The sequence below is a fragment of the Rattus norvegicus genome, chromosome 12, assembly GCF_021556685.1.
Source record: "Rattus norvegicus strain SHRSP/BbbUtx chromosome 12, alternate assembly SHRSP_T2T, whole genome shotgun sequence".
NCBI lineage: Eukaryota > Metazoa > Chordata > Mammalia > Rodentia > Muridae > Rattus > Rattus norvegicus.
The window spans coordinates 32,335,423-32,359,902 of record NC_141545.1 but is presented as its reverse complement, the minus strand read 5'-3'; the positions used below and the strand labels follow the sequence as shown (position 1 = coordinate 32,359,902).

General features: G+C 47.3%; 1 protein-coding gene across 1 annotated transcript in view; it reads right to left on the bottom strand.

Annotated features, from left to right (window-relative positions):
* The window catches only part of Galnt17 (polypeptide N-acetylgalactosaminyltransferase 17), a 450,487-nt gene extending 431,991 nt beyond the window's left edge, over nt 1-18,496 (bottom strand). Inside the window, 1 exon segment of the mRNA NM_001025112.2 lies at nt 17,621-18,496. Within this exon segment, the coding sequence (NP_001020283.1) occupies nt 17,621-17,858 (238 nt within the window). The 5' untranslated portion in view covers nt 17,859-18,496.
* Nucleotides 18,497-24,480: the final 5,984 nt, after the last annotated feature.

The window sequence follows — 24,480 nt, the reverse complement described above, 5'->3', positions numbered from 1 at the left end:
TAAGTGTATCTTATATATTTATTTAGCAAATGTTTGCACATACATGTGGGTAAGTAACTGTTTAGGTAGGTATATGTGTGCAAATACATGCGTGTGGAGGTCAGAGGTCAAACTCAGGTGTTATTCCCCAGGAGCCATCACCTTGCTTTTTTGAGGCAGGGTCTCTCATTGGCTTGGAGCTCACCCGTTAGGTTAGGCTGACCAAGTAGGTTGTCCCAGGGATTCTCCTGTGTCCACTTCCCCAGTTAGGTTTGCAAGCATCTACTGTCTGTCATACCTGGCATTTTCACCTGGGTTCTAGGCACCAAAATCAGGTCCTCATAGTAGGCACTTTATCAACTGAGCCATCTGCCCAGCACAAATTTATCTTCATAACTTGAACACATTTCCCCATTATCTAGATTGTACAGGGAACAAAACTGAGCTGCAAAGGAACTAAGACTTTTATTCCTTGGCGGTTGTTAACTGTCACATTATACCACCAATGACATTATCCCACAATCCTCTGCCTAAAGCTACCTTTTCAAGATAGTCTCTAAATTTCACTTGGCAGAACTTTTATTGTATTTATTGTATTTGTAGCGATAGTGGCTACTCTCCGGATGGGTAAAGATAGGCTCACTGATGTTGTGTGAGTGTGTTAGTTCACTTTTGTCAGCACTGTGACCAAACACCCGACAAAGGCAACATAAGGAAGGAGGATTTATTGTGGCTCACTTTTTGAGGATACTTTCTATCATGGTAGGAAATACAAGAGCCATAGTAAGAGGTAGCTGGTTGCCCTGTATCCTCACAGAGAAAGAGAGATGAATGCTGGTGCCTTCAGCTCCCTTTCTGTTTATTCAGTTGAGGATCCTAGCCTAGGGGATGGTGGCGCCCACTTTTAAGATGAATCATCCCTCTTCAGCTAAATCTCCCAGACATACCAAGAGGTGAGTCTCCCAGGTGATTCGAAAGCTAGTCAAGTTGACCAATAAGAGTTAACTATCGCCATGAGTTACCCAAGGCTTTAACTTGGTCTTGTTAGGTACCTAAAGGGAAGTTTGAGATTCTTACATAGTTTCCTTCTAGAATGTTTCCCAAATGTCCATGTGTTGAGGGCTTAATACATACATTACGGCTCTGTTAGGAGGCAGTGGAGTCATTAAGACACAGAGCTTGCTGGGTGAAAGTGGGGGCACCCGGAGTGCCCCTGAAAGAGATATTGGACTCCTGCCTTTTCTCTTTCTCTCACTCTCCTGCCCATGAGCATCTTTCTCATCCAGAGATTTCTACTATGATGTTCCAGCTCGCTACAGGCCCCGAAACAGTGGACCAAAGAACCATGACTGAAATAAATCCTTCCTCCTTTTAAGTTGGCTGCCTTAATTACTTTGTCAACAGCAAGGCAAAGCTGACTAGTACACTTTACACTTAACTTCAGGACCCCTTCATAATCCCATGTCCTGGATGTCAGGTGGTTATGATGGGAGTGGACTGTGTTCAGGTCACTTCTCCAACCCCTGTCTGGAATTCAATGCTATAGAATTTTCTAGATCAGGATTTCAAGAGAAACACTTCTGAAAGTTAACTCTTGCTTTAAGAAAACGTGACACTACATCCTTTCTTGGGGGTTAGGGAGCAACCAGATTGAGGTCTCCCATGACCCCCTAGAAGGATCAGGAATGAGTAACGGTGCTTCAGGGAGAGGGTGGAGAGACCATAAGACATGCACTGACTTTACTTCTGCAAGCTAAGATTGGAAAAGGAAGATGAGGATAGAGAAATTAAACAAGTCAGACATGCGTAGTGCCTCCCAACACTTGGAAGACTGATACCGGAGGATTCTAAGTCCAAGGCCAGCCTGAGTATACCTCATTTCATTTCTGCTGCTGTGATGAAATACTCAGACAAAAAATAACTTGGGAGAAAGGGAGGTTTGTTTCAGCCCACAGTTCCAGATTACAATTCATCATTGCAGAGAAGACAAGGTGCTAGGAGCCTAAAGTAGTTACTCACGTCTCACACACACAGTCAAGAGCAGAGAGAATGCACGCAGGCTCACTTGCTTGCACGCTGGTTGATTTCTCAACTCTTATACAGATTAGGACCCCTGCGTAGGGAATGGTGCTACCCACAGTAGGATGGGTCTTCCTATATCAGTGGACTTAATGAAAACAATCCCCCACAGACATGCGGATAAGTTAATCCAATGTAGACAACCCCTCATTGAGATTCTCTTCTCAGGTGATTCTAGGTTGTGTAAAGTTGACAGTGCTGGCAAGTTTTATGTCAACTTGCCAGGACCAATAGTCATTTGTGAGCAGGGAACCTCAACTGATAATATACCCCCATCAGATTAGCCTGTTGGAAAACTTGTGGTGCATTTTCTTAATTATTGATTGGTGTGGGAAGGCCCATCCCACTGTGGGTGGTACCACACCTGGGCAGATGGTCCTGGTGTATATTATGAAGCAGACTGAACAAGCTAATAAGCAGCCTTCCTCTATGGCCTTCAGTTCTCTCTTCCAGGCCCCTGCCCTACTTGAGTTCCTGCCCTGACTTCTCTCAGTGATGAACTGGTGCCTAGAAGTAAAAGGGAAGTAAACCCTTTCCTCTCCAAGCCACTTTTGCTTACAGTGTTCCATTGGAGCAGTAGAAGCCCTATAACATTGACATTAAAGCTAGCCATTATACTGTGCTATGTAGTGAGTTCAAGGCCAGCGTAGGCTACAGAGTGAATTCAAAGCTCGCTCCTTTATTCAAGAAAAACTCCTGGAAACAACTCGTCTGCAGGAGGATGAGAGGCAGGGGGAAAGTGGATTTTTAGAGAAACTTGGCAAATGAGTAAAGTTTTTAACCTCATTAAAGAGCCCTTAAATATTCTTCCCTGAACTCCATTTTTATCTCTGAATGCATTTCGGTAAATTGCCTGAAAGGCAATTGGGCGACTTTGGCACAAACGTAAATGTTTGCTTGATTTAAAATGCAGAGACAAGCAGAGGCCAGGATTTTTTTTTTAATTGCTAATTCTTCAACTAACCTTTTCAGCTTGCCTCCTCTTAGCGCCAGCTTCTATCAGCTGTAATAAAGACGATGCATACGTTATTTAGCTGCTATAACTGCAAACAGCCACTGTGTATTTCAGTACTTGTTGTCTCGGCTCCATGAAGAAGGTAAATAGGAGTGGCTGCAATCATCCCATCGCTCTGAAAACAGGATGCTGCAACACTGAGAAGAAGCCAACGGCCAATCAAATACAGATGCTGGCTTGGGAACAGGTAACTTTCAGAGCTGGAGAGACGGCTTAATGGTTAAAAGCACCATTGCTCTTGTAAAAGAGCCAACTTCAGTTCTCACATTAGTCAGCTCACAACAACTCACTCTGCTTCAGTGAACCCAAAACTCTCTTCTGGTCTCTGTGGATACCTACACTCACGTGTACAAAACCACACATAAGACACGCGTAATTCCAAAAATAGCAATAATAACAATAATAATTAAAAACACTTAAAAAGAAATAGGTGACATTTCAGCCACTTTCTATCACCCCACTTATTGTTTAGGGTCAATTAGAGTTTGCTGATCGTACTGAGAACAGAGACCGGGTACTGTGGAGGAAGTTCACTGAGTAAAGAGTTTGCCCAGCAAAAATAAGGACCTGAGTTCCATCCTCAGGATCCAGATTTAAAGAAAAACAAATCTAGATAGAGTGGCACACACTCGAACTCTCGGTAATGAGGAAGCAGAGACAGTCATAGGGCTCAGTATCCAGCTAGCTTGGTCTACTCCATGAGCTCCAGGTCACTGAGAGACACTGCCTCAAATAAGCAAAATAGTCCAAGCAACAACAGCTAAAGTTGTCCTCTGGTCTCCGTGTATATAAACATACCCCACAGCATGCATGCACACATGTGTGCACATGTGCGTGTGCATGCACACACACACACACACACACACACACACACACACACACACACCAGCCATACATTTACAATAAAAAGTCAGGGCCATAAAAAAAAAAAATAGAGTTCATGAGGTAAAGGCACTTACCCTCAAACCTGATGACCTGGATGTGACCCCCCGAGATCCATATGTTGGAAGAGAACTGACCCTTGCAAGTTATCCTCTGACCTCTTCACGTGTACCATAGCATGAGCCATGATCAGGCACCTGCCTGACACGTGAGGGCCTGAGTTTAGTGCTCGATGCTAGATTTAATGACAACAAATAACAATGAAATCTTGATACAGTGGCACACAGCTGCACTCTCGGTGATGGTGAGGCAGAGATAGAACAGGCCTACTTCATGACCTCAGGGTTAGTGAGAGACCCTGCCTCAAATAAACAAAGTAGATGCCGTATAAACAAATAACTATTAAAAAAATGAATAAAACCAACCATAACAAAGACAGGAGGGCACAGTGACACACACCTTTACACCTGCAATTTCAGTACTCAAGACACAGAGGCAGGAGAATCATGAGTTTGCTGTTAGCCTACATCACAGAGCAAGACCCTGTCTGAAAAACCTAAAGGACAGGAAACAGAAAACACAACAAAGCAAAAAAAAGATACCAAGTGCAGATTGATGACCTATTTCTTAATAGACGGATATCCCATGAGTCCCTCAGTGGCAGAGCACTCTGGCTTTTGCCCAGTTGGAACTTTAGTGATGCCAATAGCATCAACATGTGGTTGGCCATGATGGATCCAACAGAGTGCATAGGAGAGCTCTCATTAAGACCCCAGTGATACAGTGATACAGAATGGCAGTCCCAACAGAATGGACACATGGTCGACTTTGATGCTTCACGGGATGGATGTGCACGACTATGTGGCTATGTGAATGCAGGGAGGACTCAGGGCAGAAGCCAGGGAACAAAGCTTGCCTGAGGCCTGCTGTGCACCGCCTAAACAGAAGAAATTAGCAAGGAGCACATGTCAGCATCCCCAGCCTGTTGTGCTAATTTCCTTGCGATATAAGCAAAGCCTTTTAATTAACTTAATATCAATTTCACTTTTCTCGCATTTTATTCTAATTATGGGCTGGATTTAAAGCTCACACAGCATAATTTAGAGCCCTAAAATTAACAGCTTTACAACTTTACACACGGGTAACTGCTAAGCCTGAGTGACTACAACAGTTCTCTCGTCATCAGCTGCTGAAGGAGGTTCACGGTCTCGCCTCACTCCTGGCCACTTCCCCTCTGCAGTCCCAGGACCAGATGACAAATAGTTCTTTCACACCTTGGGCCCAGTAAGTGCCAACTGTGCACTGGGTGATTCAGAATGGAGCTACTGGTGGGTGTCTCTAGACGACTTATTCAAATCTCTTGAAGTCCAACTTCCTTGCATATGAACCAGTATATCGAGATAAGTAGGTTTGTCGGAGGAAATGCACTAGATGTAGTTATTTCAAGAAAATGTTCCCTGAATCGGGGTAGGGGTGGTACATACCTTTAATCTCAGCCCTCAGAAAGCAGAGGCAGGCAGATCTCTGTGAGTTTAAGGCCAGCCTGGTCTACAGAAGGAGTTTTAGGACAGCTAGGCCTACACAGAGAAACCCTATCTCAAAGAAAAGAATAGAAAGGAGAGGGAAGGGAAGGGAAGGGAAGGGAAGGGAAGGGAAGGGAAGGGAAGGGAAGGGAAGGGAAGGGAAGGGAAGGGAAGGGAAGGGAAGGGAAGGGAAGGGAAGGCAAGGCAAGGCAAGGCAAGGCAAGGCAAGGCAAGGCAAGGCAAGGCAAGGCAAGGCAAGGCGAGTTCCCTGTAGTTTCGTGTTTTTGAACACTTGATTTCCAGCAGGTGACATTGTTTGGGGAGGTTATCAAATCTTTAGGAAGGGGAGCCTTGCTGGAAGAGGTCACTAAGAGTGGGCTTTGAGGTTTTACAGCCTGGCCCCCACTTCTCTCCCTTCCCTGCCTCTCATTTCTGTACAGGGATGTAATGAGGTCTTTCTAGATCCTGACTGCCAGGCTGGTATCAGGCTCCTGCTGCCATGCATTCTCCACCATGATCCTCCTGGAATCGTAAGCCAAAATAAGCCTTGTTTCTTCCCCTGAGTTGTTTGGGGCAAGGCGTCTGTCACAGCAATAGAGTGAGGCTGGAGCAGATCTCAAGGAAAGTTGTGGAGCTAGTTATGGTGGCTGTACATCTTTAGTCCCAGAACTTGAGGGGCTGAGGCAGGAGGACCATTAAGTGAGCTCTTCAATAGTAAGACCATGGCCAATAATTCATTACCGTTCAAGGGCTAAAAGCTGACCAGATGAATGAATAATTTGTGGGGTAGGTGTGTGTGTGTGTGTGTGTGTGTGTGTGTGTGTGTGTGTATGCGCGCGCGTGCGTGCACGCGCCACAGAGCTAGGATCTTGGGCTCCCTGGCCAGTCAGTCTAACCTGGCTGCTTAAAGGTAAATTCCCTGCAAGAACCAAAGATGACATCTGACCTCCACAGGAAAATGCACACACATGTGTACTTGCATACGTACGTATGCACACTCTACATACAAGGGAATAATGAAGAAAGAGAATAGACCTAAAACCCAAGTCTGATTCTGCCTTCAGGGAGGGAAGATTCTAACATCCCTGGACAGCGCACAAGACACCGTTAGGTAAGCGCTAACCATACTATTGGCCTGGTGTCTGAGGCTAGGGTGGGCTCTTCTGGAACCCCGGTCCGTGCTCACTCTTGGTATGTTCCACAGCAGCCTAACAATGTGGCCAGCCATCTTCATGACAGGGCGTTGTTACTCATGCATAGGGCTCTGCAGTGAGGAGTGACGGGTTGTTATTGAAAGGGAAAACTATCAGTCGCAAAGATGATTGTCATCTGCATGTCCCCAGAATACAAAGACAGATGGATGTGATTGCTGTGGGATAGGGAGGTCTTAACACATCCCTGGCGGTCTTGCATTTATTCTAGTTGCTAAGGGAATATTGGAAAAGGAAAGGGGTGGGGGAGAGAAGAGCAAGAAAAGGTAACGTATAATGGCAAAAGAAATGGATGACCAAATTATCCTCTCTGATCCTTTTAAACTTTGAGAGAAGGAGCTAGAGCCACGAGTTGGCGGTTGAGAGCATTTGCTGCTCTTGCAGAGGACCTGAGTTTGGTCCCCATTGAATTCAAGCATGTGGGCTGGGGAAGCAGGTCAGTCCTTCGGGTGCTTGCTGCAACGAGCATAATTGGAAGAACCCATGCAAAAAGGCAGATGTGGTAGCACACATCTGGAATCCCAGAGCTAGAATACAGTGGAGACAAAAGGATCCCTAAGGCTCACAGGAAAGCCAGTCTGGCTGAACTGTGGGTTCAATGAGAGATCCTGTCAGCCAAAACTAAAATACAAGGCCAGGGACTTGGCTTCTCTAGCAAGATGCAAGGTGCAAACAGAAGTGCCCAGAAGTCCACAGTCTAGCGAGCAAATAAAGGGAGACCCTGCCTTAATAAGGTACAAGATAAAAACCCACTCCCTAAAGTTACCCTTTGACCTCCACAGGTGCCCTGTGGCATGCATATGCCTGGACACACATACAAGTACACCATTATCTTTCAAGGTAAAAAGCAATTGAGGAAGGCGCTTCAAGTCAACCTCTGGCTTCTACACCCATGTATACACATGCCCTTTTACCTGCACACATGCACACATGCCTGTGAGAGTGGGAACTTATGTGCACATCTGTGAAGACTTCTGGTGGTCAGAAGAAGGCATCCCTTGGAGCCCAGAGTTATAGATGTTCGTGAGCCCCCCAGTGAAGTGGTAGAATCAGAATTCTTTCCTCATGATTAAGTAGCAAGTGCTCTTAACTGCTGAGCCACCTCTCCAGCCAGCTCTCACATCCATTCTTGATGCAGCAGTCTGTAAGGAGCTGGTTAAAAATTACAGACAGGAGCTGAGAAGACAGCCCAACTACTTGCCTTGTGAATATGAAGACTTGAGTTCCATGCCCAGAACCGACATAAAAATCTAGGTGTGATTGTGCATGTGTGTAATCCCAGCACTGGGTGGGTCACTGATCAGCTAGCCTAAATGAATGAGCGAGCCCTAGACAAGTGAAAGACATTGTCTAAAAATAAAGGTTAACACATGTGCAGTTGTACACATGTGAGCATGCATGTGTACATACATGCACATATGGACACAGATGTTCGTAAGTATCATGAAAAGTCTAGGTAGGCATTGTCTACTTTTCTATCTCTGGGATGCTGTCTACACTTGGACCAAGGCCATGCTCACTCACCAACGTGAGTGGCCAGCATCCATTAAAGGGGAACTTGACATACTGCAGGACACCTAAGAGCTGCCTGATCATACTAGTCCAGATGAGACTTTCATCTTCATATTTTGATTTATAGCTGACATTTCTTACAGTAATATAAAACTAATAACCATAATACTGTACGGTCTGTTACAAAACATAAAACACCTGGACTGGACAAGTGCTCAATGGGTGAAGCACTTGCCATGAGAGTTTGAGGATTGGAGTTCAGATCCCAAGAGCCCACATAAAGCCAGACACTGTAGAGTATCTCTGAGATTTCGGTGCTTCTACCACAAAAGAGAAGATGGAATCAGGAAAATTCCTGGTAGCTGTCAGGTCAACTAGCCTGACATGTGGGACAAGAGACCTTGCCTTAAACAAGGTAGAACACCTCCTGAGGTGTTCCTCTGACCTCCACACACACACCTACAATCACATACATGTACACGCACACATGGCCTGCACACACACACACACACACACACACACACACACACACACACTGTACCTATAATTAAACTTAATAAATGGAGCACAGGAAGAGTTTAATCATGGTAGCTACTAATAAAAGAGTCGATTATAACAACAAACTATAACAAAAGTTATGTGAGCAGCTCAAACTTTATCCCTCCATCTTCCCCTCCCTCCTCTTCTCTCTTAGAACATCTTATTGAACTGCTGATTGCTCGTGGCCTTTAGTAATTAAAACTACAGAAAATGAAACCTTGGCTAAGGGGCTAGGCTGCTGTAATAGGCTGCCATTTCTTCTAGACCTCCAAAGCCATTGTGAGTGGGGGAAGGGAGGGTGATGAGGAGGAAAAGAAAGTGTAATAAAGGACAGCTTCCGGCAAACACACAAAGCAGAAAAAGAACCAGAAATTAGTCTAGCAGGTTTGGGCAACCCGTGGTGCAACACAAAATCAGGGACCTCCTTAAGGCATTGTGAGGTTTAATTTTGCAATATTTTTGTGATACAAAATTCTCATGGGTGAATGTTGTTGATAACATGCCGCTCTGTCAAAGGATAGGACATGGCAGAGTCAGTCATGATGGCATCTAGTTGTAACCTCAGGAAGGGGGAAGCTGAGATCACAAATGTGAGGCCTGCTTGGTGCTATGTAAGACCTGTCTCAAAAGTGAGGACAAGAATATTCGTCTATGGAGTTCATGAAAATCAGAACAAAAAAGGACCCCCTTCGATCCCCCGGGATCATATAACCAGGATCACACTTTGCTATCAAACAAGCCTTGCTGGGTTTTGGCTTGTTTGGGAAGGATTTATTGAGCAACTGCTATGGCCCAAAACACCATGGGCATTGGAGAATTACAGGGAGTCAGGACATAGATGCCTTTTAACCAGTTGACATTGCTATAGCTGCCAAGGGCATGGGTATTCATGTGTATATGTGCATGTGTGCAAACATAATCACATAAGGGTAGTGTCAATGAATACGTGGGCAAGTACTCATGCTTTAGTATGTAAATGTGTGCATGGGCATGTGGAGGTCAGAGGTCAGCTTTGGCTGCTGCTCCTCAGGCAAGCCATGCACCTTGGTTTCTGAGACAGGGTCTCTCACTGAACCTAGAGCTTACATTTTGGCTGGGCTAGCTAAATTGTAAAAGCCCAGATCTCCATCTCCCCAGCACTGGGATTATAAGTTCGTGCCACCACACCCAGATTTTTCTTTTAATATAGCTTCTGAACATTTGAAGTCAAGATCCTCAGGCTTGAGCAGCAAGCAGGGTACCAACCAAACCACCCCCCTAGTACTACCCCCCTCCCAGTGCCCTATGTTTTTATTCTCAACTCATCCTGACATACCATGACCCCACTTTATAGCTAAAAAATGAAGCCACCGACCTAAAATCACAGCATTCATAACTTGACAGATCTGGAAAATGAAACTGGCCCTGTCTGACACTCCTTTCACAACCTTTCTTCTGAAGCGATCCTAAAGACTCACAGGTTGTCTGATGTCAGTTGTCTTGGGGACTCAGGCCTGTCTTTCCTTCGTGACATTCTTCAGCCTTGTGGCTAAGCCTCCTCCTTTTCCAATCAGGGTGCTCCCAGTTTGGCAGCGAGCAAAGGTCAGAGGCAGTTGGATCTCTTCTATGATGATGATGAAGAAGAGGACACTAGCTGTGCCCCTTGATGCCCCTGGGCTGGGCAGGAAGCAGCTTCCCCCCCCCCACTGCCATGGTATCTAACACACGCTATTCAAACGGACCTATATGCATGGCTGTGCTATCCGAGAATGGAGTTCCTCGTTGCTCCAGAAGGACCCAGCTTCAACCAAATGTCAGGACTAAAGGGAATGAGCAAGGCTCCAGCAACCCAGACTCCATGGAGCAAGTCTTGTAGAAAATCAGTTAACCTCGTCTCCAGACCCTGCCAGATGCCTGAACCAACCATGAGGAAGGCACGCACAGTTGGCTTTTAGTCTCCTCTGCAGTGGGCTTTTGGCTGTTTGTCAATTTAAAGATTAATTCTTACTTTTACACGTGTGTATGTTTCTGTGCGTGCAGGTGCCCACAGAGACTAGAAGAGGTTTTTTTTTTTAGATCCGCTACAGCAGTGGTTCTCAACCTGTGGGTTGCAACCCCTTTGGGGGTGGGGTAGGTCAAATGACCCTTTCACCGGGGTCAAATATCAGATATCCTGCAAATCAAATATTTACATCATGGTTTGTAACAGGAGCAAAATCAAAGTTATGAAGTAGCAACAAAAATAATTTTATGGTCGGGGATCACCACAACCTGAGGAACGGTATTAAAAGTTAGTAGCATTAGGAAAGTTGAGAACTGGAGTTACAGGTGGCCGCGGATCACCTGGCATGTTAAAATAGAACCCAGGTTCCCTGCAAAAGCAGCCAGTGCTCTAAATACTGAACCATCATCTCTCCAGGTAACTTTTTTGAAAGATTTATTTATTGTTTTTATTTTATGCTTATGATTTGTTTGCTGCATGTATGTATGTGCATGTGTGGTGCCTGTGAAGGCTGGAGAGGCTGCAGGATTCCCCGGAACTAGGATGATTTGAGCCACCGTGTGGATATGGCGGGGGGGGGGGGGGACCAAACCCCAGTCCTTTACAAGAAGAGTGAGCCCTCTTACCACTGATCTGCTTCCCCAGCCCTGCAGGGGTTAGATTTAATATATGTATTTTTGTCTTTCTCCTTCTTATCCCTCTCCCCAAGGAAACTGAGGTACCACTGAGCCTGCACGGTCTATGTGAAGGTGCCTTTATCTTCCTAGGACAAGGGGAAGCAATACAAGCCTTGGCTTTGCCATTCGCCAAAGATGGGCTTTCAAATGCCTGGACTGCCCTGGGGGGTGCAGAGGGGCAACAAAACTGGTCTCCGTGATACACACCTCTCATCTCAGACCATAGAAGTGGTGGCGGGAGGATGAGGAGTTACAGGTCACCCTCAACTACATAGGGAGCTTGAGACGAGCCCACGATCCTGCCCTTTCTCGCTCTGACCTGCAATCAAAAGAGAGCATATTGTCCCCTGTGTGCAACGTGCCAACTCATTTTTCCTGCCTAGAGATTTTTGGCATATGGCCCTTGGGTTATCTGGAAATGTTTTAGGGTTTTGGTTTTGGGTTTTTTGTTTTGTTCTGGTTTGGTTTGGTATGGTTTGGTTTGGTTTTTCAGCTTTAGATTCCTGCCCCGTCCACTCATGTGGCTTAGAGGCAGGAACAGGGGAGGTAATTTTGACTTCGCTCTGTTTCTGCAAAGATTTTTCAATTTCTCCAAGCAACCTTGCCTCTATTCAATATCCCTCTGAAATCTAAATTTGGAAACTAACTCAAAATCAATTGCATTTCCTCTTACGACACAGCTGCCCAGGGCTGACGGGAAACAGGGCCGAAGCTCTGCTGTTCACACTTCCAATGTACCCTGCTGGGTACTCTGAGGGGGGAGGGGCTCGCACAGACCCCTCCCCCCTCTCCCTCTACTCATTGCATGGGTACTGGAAGAGAGTGAGAAAGACATACGCTTCACCCTTCTCCTGCTGTATCACGCCAGCTAAATCTAACAATATCTCTGTTTCTCACTTTTCTCATCTCTAAAATGAGAGAAATAAATAACTTCCTTAGAAGGTGACAGAAAAGGTGACAGGAAACCAAAAATTATGTACCTTGTGACCTGGGGATTTCCAATAACGGAATCAGTGTCTGGGTCTAGAAGAACCATCAAGCAACTATGTTTTGTTTTGTTTTTTTAAACAGATTTTAAAAAGAGTTTTGTGGTCTTCTGTATGGTTTTTAAAAGACTTTTTTCCCAGATGACCTATGAGTTTATTTTATGCTACATGAGAGAATATTAAATTGTACTCATAACATAAAGTCATGCTCTCAAATATACTGGCACTGGCTAGTGCCTAGCCTGGTGTACCACTTTGCTCCGAGCTCCTAGATAAAAAATGGTCCCTATCACTCAGAAAGGAAAAGAGCAGAATAACTTCAAGATAGGACAGGCCAGATGAAAGAATCAAGATGTTGGGGGGGGGGGTGCAAAATGAGGGCAAGGTGAGGATTTTAAGGTGGTGAGGGTAAGGTGGGGGAGAGGAAAGATGGTTTGAAGAAGATAAAGGCCAGGGGTCAGAAGCAAGAAAGCAGTGGCCAGATGGCATGGCCATGATTGGAAAGTTAAGATGGCGGAAGCAAGAAGGCACAGGCGAGATAACGAAGGCTTTATGATGAGACGATGGTTTGCTCACACTCCGTCTTCCCAGCTAAAGTCTTTCCACTCTCTCCCTTCACTTCACCACCTATCTCAGCCTTTGCAAACTCTAGGTTATCATTTCCCTCCCAAAAACCAGCTCCCAGCCAGCGATCAATAAAACCTCAACTACCTACCATATACACAAAGGCACAGATGGTAAGAGACGGAGGTAGGATGTTAAAGTCTAAAATAGGGTGCCAGCCCTTTAAAAAGCCTTCAGTCATTTCTGGACTCTAAAGTTAAACCCACTGAGGAGTAAGAGTCCGGGCTGAGACTGCAAAGTGACGTCACTAAGGCCTTGAACAGCTCAAAGCATCAGGACGGTTGCCCACATAACATTTGACAACCCTCGCCCACAAAAGCCAATCTTGGAAGGATGGACTGAATTGAGGAGCCTGAAGTAAATTCCAGTATTACCAGCTCTTCTCAGAGACTGAGTTGCAATATGGAGGCTATGACGCCCAAGGTCAATGTGGTCTGTCTCGGCAAGTAGATAGAGGTGAAGCCAATCACGAGAACAAAGACGGAGATCCTCACAGAGCTGCCTGGGCAGCTGGGGAGGTGGAGGCAGGAGGATCAGGAGTTCAAGGTCATCCTTGGCTATTTAGGGAGTTTTGGGCTAGCCTAGAATACATGAGACCCAGCCTCAAAACAAGCAAAAACAACCAAGCAAACCAAAAGCCACCAGAGGAAAAGTGGAATCTCCTTGAATCTCTCTTGCTAGACCTAAGGGGCCACAGGAGGAATTTAAGCAACCTAGCTCTTTATTTATTTGTATGTCTTTGGTTGTTCTAGAGATCAAACTTGGGACCTTGCATGTACAAGGCAAGCATTCTACCACTGAACTCTAGGACTAGACCAGCTCTAGTCTAGGAATGGCAACTCTGAAAATGCCAGGCAGCTGGATATGAGTTCCTGCCATGTGCCTAGCTCCAGTTCAGGAATAAGACCCTTGAATTCCTGGGCTCCTTTGTTGTCAGTGGCAACGGGTGGAGACAGGTGCCCAGCATCTATACAAACGAAGCCCTGGCCCCATCTCTCCATATGCCAGGAAGAGCCCGCCCCTTCCTCCTCCAGCCTCCTGGTACAGCAGGCAGCCTAGTAGATGGAACAATATACCAAAACAAGAACAGACAAAGGCTGGCATCGCTGAGGGCAGGATGGAGACAAGGAGGGTCTTCTCTACATCACAACTTTCCCTTGCTCTTACCCTCCAGGTTGCAAATCCCTACAAATCACCCTTAGTGCCTGGAAAGACAAATTCTGCCAAGTCCCGGTTGGGAGTCATGGCTTGACCAAGAAAAGCTTTCAACTGGACGTCACTAAACCAGCATTGGGCGCCTTCCTAGCTCCCTACTCAATAGGTCAATTCTTTTCCTACCTTCCTTCTCTCCCTCCTCCCATCCCTCTCTCCCCCCTTCCTCCCTCCCTCCCATCCTTCTTTCAGTTTGAGGCAGGGTCTCATGTAGCCCAGGCTGGCCTTGAGCTCCATAGATAGCCAGCAGTTATCTTAACCTTAAGAAGTCTTAATCTTCCTTTCTCCTTCCTAGGGCTGAGCTTGGAGGTTTGTGCCACCTCTGCTTCTGGTTTATGTGGTGCTAGGGACGGAACTCTAGGGTTCATGCAGGCGAGGCAAGGATTCACCCAACTGAACTACATCCACAGCTCCTTAGCATGGATGTTCTCTACAAAGCAGAAAGCTAAGAGAAAGACTCCAAGACTCAGAGCCCCTTGGAAGCAATTCTTGACTTCTTGAAAGTCCTACGCAGCCTGCTGGCTTTGTCATTTGAGTATGTTTTCTCTCCTTCCTAGGGCTGATGGAGAATGAGGAGCTCGTTGTAGGCAAAGTCTCAGATCCTACTCTCTGCCTATTGAAAAGGAGCCCCTAGTGTATAGGGCCATGAATTCTGCATCTGTATAGGGGATGCAAATCATTTTGATAGCACTGTCCAGGCAGGTGAGTGGGCACAGCAGCCAAGAGCCTCCACCCTAAAGTAATACGGTCCAGAGTCATTTTAAAACCCCGAAAGTCACTGGGTAACTGCCAGCAAGCCTTAAAGGGACAAATAAGAACAGGTGCCATGCAGGGTTACTGCAAACACTAAGGGGGGGCATGCACGTCTGCTACACCAGAAAGCACCACATAATGATCTGAGAAAAAGGCTCACTGGGTAAAGGACTTGTTAGTCTTTGCCTATGATCCAAGTGCTGGAGAGCCTGAGTAAAGATGATGCCTGGAGCTTGCTGGTCAACCGGTCTAGCCAAAATGGCAGACTCCAGGCTGAGTGAGAGACCATGGGGGTTCAAAAATCAAAAGGTGGAGAAATGATTCAGGACACTGACCCCACCCCCCAGCTTCCACATGTATGTGTACACATATGCATTTATAGCACAAGAAAGAAAAAAGAAAGAGAGAGAGACACACACACACACGCAGAGAGAGAGAGAGAGAGAGAGAGAGAGAGAGAGAGAGAGAGAGAAAGGACCTGTGTCCCTGCAAGCTCTGACTATTGGGGGGGAAATTATTTGGGAGGGTATTATCTTATGAGTGTGTTTCTGCAGGTATCAATTTGAAAAAACAACTCCTACCCCCTTAATCTGGTTTAGCCAGGCTGGCCTTGGACGTCTGATCCCCCTGCCTCACCTCCAGAGCACTGAGCTCACATACTTTTAATTGCTCCAGAAGTGAACTGAGGGGTTTAGTCTTGTTCAGTTCATTTTGTCTTGAGGGGTTTTGGAGAGGAGCTTCAATACAGCCTTGGTGGGATGCCCTTTTGCGAACCCTAAAAGTACATCAAAGCCCTCTGGATACTTACAATATGGTGCAAAGATGACTAGAACCTGGTTTCATGGATGTAGGAGGCTGCTCCCATCCCCTTCCTGGAATTACCCAGAAGGGATCCTCAAAGAGCAAGACAAAGGCTGTCTTCCCCAGTCCTCGCCCACCTGGCATGAGGCAGGTCAAGTTTACACAGGTTATGGTTGTGCCTGTAGATCCACGCAGTTCACTTATGAGGAAAAAAAATTCGTATATACTTTTAAACTCAGAGTCTCTGGCTAGGGAGGTGGTCCAACGGGTAAAGACAGTGAAGTCTAAGGGCATAAGATCCATCTTCGGGATCTCGTGGTAGGAGGAGAGAACCGACTATAATAATTTGCCCTCTGGTCTCTATATGTGGGCTGTGGTATATGTGCACAAATACAGTACAATACAGTACAACACACACACATACAATTTTAAATTAAAATTAGGTAGATAGAAATTTGTGTCTTGGGGCTAGGAAAATGGTTTGGTAGGTAAAATACTTGCCAGGCAAGCCTGAGAACCTCTGAGTCCCTAAAACTCATATCAAAAACTGGGCACAGTATCATGTACTTGTAACCCCAGAGCTGGTTTTCTGGGGTTGTTGGTCAGCCCACCTCACTCACTTTGTGAGTGAGCACCAGATCAGAACGAGACCCTGTCTCAAAAAATCCAAGGTAAATGTACCTGAGGACTGACATTTGAAGTTGACCCCAGCCTCCAAGTGCGCACACACACACACACACGCCTGCACCCAGACACATGAAAAGAAATTTATGCCTTTTAGCTAAGAACACGGCTCTATGGTCAACCAGAGTCTAAATCACTGCTTACTAACACCAATCAGGAGGGCAATGTGGTTGGTTAACTTCCCCGAGTTTGGCTTGTTCAGTTTGTCCTATTCTCCTGTGGGGGAGCGGCCAGACCCTCCAAGAACTAAAGGTTATGTCCCACCATGCACGTGTGGAGCGTGTAATGCCCCTGTAGCACACAGCAACAACCGACTTATTAGCAATCATTACAACGGCTGACAGTTCCAGGCCACGGTAGCATGCAGAAGACTGGGAAGAGAGAGTCAAACTTCCACAATCACGATGTCTTTCTTTAGACTAGGTGACACTGTGAAGACAGCATGTGTTCAGGGACCTTCGGTCCCTTGAACCAGGTGGAAGCAGTAAACTATACCCCCCCACCCCACCCCCACACACACACATCCCAGCTCTTTTATGACAACTCATTTAGAACGGTTTAGAGGAGACGAAGTCTGGAAAAAGCTAAGAACCTGGATGCCATGCCTCCTTGTTTTGGCTTAACTTTGTGAACAAACCCCTATTTCTCAGATCCACTAAGAACTTGAACCTCAATCGCCACGCTGTTCGGGGTAGGCTGGTTTATAATAGACCACCTCGCACCCCAGGCAGTGAGGAGGAAAAGAAGAGGTCATTTTTAGTGATGCAGTTAACAATCGAAAGGATTAACGTATTTCTTCAAGAATAGCCCTCACTCTGCAAGCCAGGACACCCACTTCCATAACAGCACCCCCATCAAATACCGTGAACTGACAAGCTATTTGCTTTCTAGACGTCCCCAGCCTGCGGTCGGTTCTAAGCTGGAGCCACAAGCAGAGACTAAGGGTCGACTATAGTGACAGGTTTCTAGCGGAAGACCAAACTTCCAGCTGCAGTACGTCATGAAGAAAGACTCAGGTGGTGGTTTCTACAAGAGTCCCAGAGCAGGGATGGGAGAGAGAGATTAGGCTCATTCAATGTCAGCTTAGGATACAGAGAGCCAAGGAGATCACCCTGTGCCCTACATGCATCACGACCCACAGGCGTCAGGGCACGTCCTTACCATTAAGTTGCCGGTAGACGATGTCCTCCAGCAGCGACAAGCGCTTCAGGACTGCATCCTGGATGGGGCTGGCACTGTGCGCGCTGAGGTTGGCCACCTCTGCGCGAGGCCGGATCTCGTGGAAGGCGTCTCCGCTGCGCACCGCGATAGGCCGACACTTAGCCAAAAAGATCACGAAGCCGGCCACCGCGATCAAGTTCAACACCAACAACACTTTGACTCTCCTCAGTGAAGCCATCAAACAACACGGCCGGTCCTTTCCCTGGACCTACGCCTCTACCAGCCTCACCTGCGAGGAGCAGGGCAGCCTGAGACGGCGCCGACCCCACACACGGGACAATGGCCAGAGGATGGAGCAAAGGACTGGGGGTCCCAGCTGCTTCTGGCCACAGATACTCAGCAGACAGAGACCACTGGGAGGATGCGGCTGTTGGGGACCAAGCGTGGTCACTCACATCGAAGACCCTGGCTTACAAAAGTGTCGCTGAAATGCCTGCTCCGTCCACAGCACGCAGTCCCTTCTACGAGACAGCAAACGATAAAGGTCCCGGGGTCTCTCACTGTTCAACAGCAAACAGGTTGCCTTTGGACCTCCTCCGGAGACGTAGACCTTCGGGAACAATCCGGTGCCCCCGAGATGTGGCGGGAGTGGCGCGCAGGTGCCCGGCTCCTGCTTTGCGCCCGCCGGCGGAAGAGCGCGCCACTCCAGGAGTTGCGCGGCCGTCGCGGGGCGAAAATAGCGTTCTTCAGCAAAGGACCCGCTCCTCAGGGCGGGTGTCTTTGTTCAGCTCACCGGCTCTCTCCATCACTCCGGGAGGAGGAAAACCCCGCGCCCGGTGCCTGCATCCTCCAGGATCCGCAGTCACGCTCAAATCTCAATGACTCTCTCAAAGTGGAGGGGGGGGCACAGCAGGAAAGGGGCGGGAGCAAGGACCCAGCGCGACGTCCTCTCCGCCCCCACCCCGCCCGCAAAACTCACCAGTGCGCACAGCGCCACGGGTTCCCGGACACGTTCCAAGTCCGTACACGAGCCTCTGGGGCCTGCCGGACTCACTGGCTTGTCTCGGGAGGTGGCGCGTCGCGAGGCTGGCCGGAAGGAGGAGTCGGACCTCCAAAGTCACACCAGTTGTCTACACGCCTTTCTAAATGTCGCGGGGGAGGAATGCGCGCTGGCGCCCCCGCTGCCTGTCACCACGGCCCGTGCAGCTCGTCCCAAGCCCCCAGGGGAACCAAGATCCGAGTGTCCCGATCACCAGATGCAATGACACGGCGTCTGCCGCACTGAGAGTACACAGGGTCCCCCCAGTGGGAATGGTGGGGTAGACCGGAGCAGCTGGGAGCCAAGAGGGGATGCTCAGGTGGCGACGGAAGGCGGGGCGCGGTCCCAAGGGGAGCGGCTGCGGCGCCGACTCCTCCTTCGCGGTCCCTTGGTCACCCTCTTCCCCGAGAGCCAGTCGCCAACGCCGCTGCCACCCGCAGGCTGCGGAGCGCACAGCTAGGGGAAGCTGGCCCACTCTTGCGCGCGCACCCGGAAAGGGTGGGGGTGTGTGGTGAGAGCGGGGAGCGCGCGGGACCGGGGAGCAGTCAAGTCATGTTGGCTGCTAAGGGCTGTGAGGGACCCTTGGGGTTCTCAGCGCTCTCTAAGCAGGCGGGTTTGTTCCATCCGGACAGACGAGGAAGACGTCCCTTTCTCTAGGCTTAGCTGCTCTGCTTAGCTTGGCCCGGAATGGCTAGAGGGAAAATCTGGCCTGGAGACTTGGATTCCGCTACTTTCGGAGCAAGGCCTTGTGTCCTTCTTGTTAGGGCCCTGGGAGAGTTCTAATCATCTCAGTTGACGCTTCGGTGCCCACCCCGGCTCTGTAAACATCTTATTGGTGTCAACCACGCGGATTGATGGCTCTGATGGGTCTCCACAACCTACTTCTTTTCCTTAAACCCAGGAGTTCCAAAGACTGGAATCCAAACCTGCCCTCTGATTTGTTTTTGTTTTTGTTTTTGTTTTTGTTTTTTTTAATTGCTTAGGCCTGAGAAAGAAACCAGAATCAACAAGAATCAGCTGAGTGAATTCGGGGGCTTCACACTTCATTCCTCCCACCCTATTTTTTTTTTTAAACTGTTGATCATTGGTTAGTTTTGTTTGATTGGTTTAGGTTAGGGCATGGAAGGGGTGCGGTTCTGGGCATGATTGAATTTTGGGGTTTGGAGTTGGGGTATAGTTAGGCTGTTGAGCTGAAGTTGAGTGCATCCAGGCTTGCTAGTGGTAAGCTTATAATACCAGCACTTGGAAGTTAGAGGCAGGAGGAGCAGAAACTCAAGACCCTCCTTGTCTATGAAGTAAGTTCCAGGTTAGATTGGATCTCTTTTAAAGGGGAACGAAGTTTTTTTTTTTGTTTTGTTTTGTTTTGTTTTTTATTGTTTGCTTGTTTTGTTTGTTTGGACGTCGTTGGAGATTTTAGTATTCCTTTTTTAATTCAGTCTCAGCCTAGGCTAGTCCCTAACTCTTGGCTCCTCCTCCCAAACACTGGGATTGCAGTCCTAGCCACCAAGCCTGGCTCGCATTTCAATAGGTACTGTTGTTGGGGGAGTGGAGGAGTTTGTCTCCCTCTGTTGTTGCCTGCAGTTTATACAATCAGTAGCAAGTGCCTTTACTGTTTGTCACATTAAAAAAAAAAAAAACAAAAAACAAAAACAAGGAGAGCCAGGCTTGGTGGTGTGGGTGTCATGCCTGCTACTCAGAGGTCTGAGTGAGACAGGAGGATCTTTCATTCAAGGCCAGTCTGGACAATTTGTCAAGACCCCACCTTAAGATAAAAAAATAATAATAATAAAGGGGAAAAACATAAAGAGATATAGCTCACTGATACCCTGCTTAACGAACATATGAAAGGGTTAATCACCAAAGAAAAGAAGGGAAAGAGAGGAACATGAAAAAATACAACAAACTTTTTTCATTTTTTAAAATGTATTTTTACTGCAGTGTGTGTATGTGTGTGTGCATGTGAGTGTGCGTGTGTATTTGTGTGTGTGCGTGTGTGTGTGTGTGTGTGTGTAAGCCCCTGGAGACCAGAAGAGGGCCTTTGATTCCTTGAACTAGAGTTACAGGCATTTGTGAGTCATTGATAAGGATTCATGGATCCCAACTCTATTTCCTTTGTGGGCTCTTCTTTCTCCCACCCTTCCAAACCCCCAACACTAGGTAGGAGAGAAAAGAGGATAGAGGGGAAGGGGGTGGTGACATTATCCTTAGACTACTTCCTGCTGATTACAGGCATCAAATTCTTTGGAGCACGTCTAACCTTTGCTGTCAGGGTCTCTAATTTCTTCTTTTCATCTCTTTGCACATGACTACTTGACAAAGTGCCACAAAACATTGCAACACCTTCCAAACACCAACCCGCCGGCCAAACGTCCCCCTCCATCAGCGTTCTAGCATTTATACATCCTCCGAAAAGTCCCCAGAATCCCAAACACCATACACTCACAGAAACTACCTGCAGCTGTCGAAAACCACGCCCCTGCTGGAGCACGAGGCAAATCGCAGTCAGCCGCTGTGCACAATCTGAAGCAGCCTCATGTCGCACACCTGGGGTTAAAGCGAAAACATCACTTCTATCCCTGTGTTTTCAAAAAAAAAAAAAAACTAAAGTTCTCACTACGACTTCTCGTGATGAAACAGTAAGGTATCTCTCTAGTCCCATTTCCTTCCTTTAAAAACAAAAACAAAACTTGGTTGTGTATGTGTGCTGGCATGTGTGTTTGTGCCACAACCCACATGTGGGAGTCCGAGGACAGTTTGCAGGAGTCAGTTCTTTCCTGCCACTATGTACCGACTCAGGGATTGAACTCAAGGAGTGAGGCTTGGCAGCAAGCCTCTTTACCTCCTTGAGCCATCTTATTGGCCCACTATTTTATTTTTTATTTCTTTGGAGCCTGCTCGACAAGATCCTTAGGGTACTGGATTTTTTATAATCTGCAGTGAATTGAATACAAAAGTACAGTTTAATAAAAAGCCGGGTCAAAAAGCATGGAAGGAGCACTTTAAACGCCTGTGAGATCAGAAGGAAGTTGGGTAGGAGGACATCCCTGGTTCTGTGGCATTCAGAGCATCAGGGACTGCTTGAGGCCAGTTCTCCATAGCTGTTCGCTGAAGTCTCAGACCAGGCAGCATCAGAAAAACAGTAGAGGAGTCACTGGTGGACTGGAAGATGTGATATCCCTGCTCGGTCCCATTGTGGGTCATCCTCCCCACCACCACTCCCAAAATACAGAGCAATTTAGTCAGAGAACAGCATGGTGTTCTTTTTCTCTCCTCCGTCTCTATTAACTTGGGTATTTCTTATTTACATTTCAATTGTTATTCTCTTTCCCGGTTTCCAGGCCAACATCCCTCCCCCCTCCCCCCTCCCCTTCTTTTGGGTGTTCCCCTCCCCATCCTCCTCCCCTTGCCGCCCTCCCCCCAACAGTCTAGTTCACTGGGGGTTCAGTCTTAGCAGGACCCAGGGCTTCCCCTTCCACTGGTGCTCTTACTAGGATATTCATTGCTACCTATGAGGTCAGAGTCCAGGGTCAGTCCATGTATAGTCTTTGGGTAGTGGCTTAGTCCCTGGATGCTCTGGTTGGTTGGCATTGTTGTTCATATGGGGTCTTGAGCCCCTTCAAGCTCTTCCAGTTCTTTCTCTGATTCCTTCAATGGAGGTCCCGTTCTCAGTTCAGTGGTTTGCTGCTGGCATTCGCCTCTGTGTTTGACGTATTCTGGCTGTGTCTCTCAGGAGAGATCTACATCCGGCTCCTGTTGGCCTGCACTTCTTTGCTTCATCCAACTTATCTAGTTTGGTGGCACAGTGTTCTTACTTCACTAATGTTATATATGACACAGTAGCCTTCAGGGATGGGAGATGCAAGAAAAATTTGGGGTGGGTAAGGTTTGAGTTTGGGCTTGATTTCTGAGGTCAGTCTCAATGTATAGCACAAGCCTAGAAACTGCGATCCTCCTGACTTAGCCTCCAAAGTGCTTGGATTACAGTGCATAGATTGTGAAGTGTTTTATTTTTGTTGCAATGAAGAATAACGAGCCATGTAGAAAGGCAATAGGACCAAAAGGGCTGTCCTGAACATAATAGATGACATTCTACCACTGAGCCATGCCCCCAGCCCCTCACTGGGGGATTCTAGGCAGGGGCTCTACCACTGAGCCACGCCCCTAGCCCCCTCCCTGGGGGATTCTAGGCAGGGGCTCTACCACTGAGCCACGCCCCCAGCCCCTCACTGGGGGATTCTAGGCAGGTGCTCTACCACTGAGCCATATGCTAGCTGAGGAGTTTTAGGTAGGAGCTCTGCTACTGAGCTGCATTCCCAGCACAGGATGGGGTTTTAACTGCATCATTGCAGGACCTGAGCATATCTGCAGGAACATGTAGTTCTTGATGTGTCCATGAGAGTGGGCCACTCTTTGATATTAGAATGTCAAAAGCCCTTTATGAACATAGACGCCACACAGGCTGTGTGAGGAAAGTGGGGAGAGCAAAGCCATGAAGAGATAGGTCATGAAGCTCATCTAGACCAGACAGACTCTCTCTGGCTAGATATGGAGGAAGACAATCACTCCAAGGTTGAAGCTTGCCTGTAAACTTCCTCATTACTTGGGACTCTGTTCCCCCATTTTTTAAATTTGTTTCTCCAGTCTGGAAATAGGAGCATAGTTGGGTGTCATACCCACCTGGGTTTACAGCCACTTAATGATTGGAAAATTAACAGTACCCCAACTAGGCCTTGTCTTTGAATATTTAGTTCCAAGTTACTGATGCCATTTGTGGAGGTTATGGAGCCTTTAAGAGGCACAGCCCAAGTATGTCACTGGGAGCAGGCTCTGTGAGTTTATAACCCTGCCCCACCTCCTGTTCAGTTTCTCTCCCTGTTTTCTGTGCGGGGCTCATGATCTCACTGACAGCTGCTGTGCCTGCCTCAAGGCTTCCCTGTCCACCATAGACTCTATGCTGGAATCATAAGCCAATATAATATAAACCCTTCCTTCCATATGTCACGTGGGTCTACAGAAAGTCATGGTTACAGAAGTTTGTGCCAGAGAGGGGGCACATTGCTGTGAAGAACTTGTCCATATTGGTTTTCCCAGGAATGTGGACCACTCAAGAAGTTTGAACTGGGAAAGTGGTTGAGTGTTGTAAGCAGAGCTTAGCAGGCCCTTCTAAGAAGACCCCTCATGACAGCCGTGCTGAGAATGAATGTAGACCGTAGACTAGTTATTAATGTTTGTGAGGGAAGCAAGGACTTTAACTGCAACTGAACTGGTCTAGAAGGCCATCAGGGCAATATTTTGGCAAAGAATCTGGCTGCCTTCAGACTCTGTCCAAAGACTTTAGGTGAGGCTGAATTAAAAAGTAGCAGACACAGTCTTTTACAAAGAATGACGTGGTAAGAATTATTTGCAGCATCCTATGCCTTTTTTTGTCTCGAAGCTGGCTGGGCCGATGCATGAATATAGCCCCAATATTGGGAGGCTAGGGCAGGAAGATCCAATGAGTTCCAAGCCAGCATAGACTTCAGAGTGAGACACCCTGTCTCAAACTGAATAGACGCAATCCAAAAATGACAGCAAAGCCGGCCATCTCTGGTTTACTGAAAACCAACTGAAGTTATTTTTTTGGGAATCATTGGTGTTGCATTGCTGAGGGATCGATAATAAGAGTAGTAAAGGTTAAGACATGCTTGGTACAGGTGAAATTTCTGTGTGTGTGCGTGTGTGCACGCGTGTGCCCATGCACATGCACTCTTGGGCATGCACGTATGTCACAGGTTGCTGTGGATATCAGAGGACAAGCTCAGGTATCAGTCCTCACTCTCTA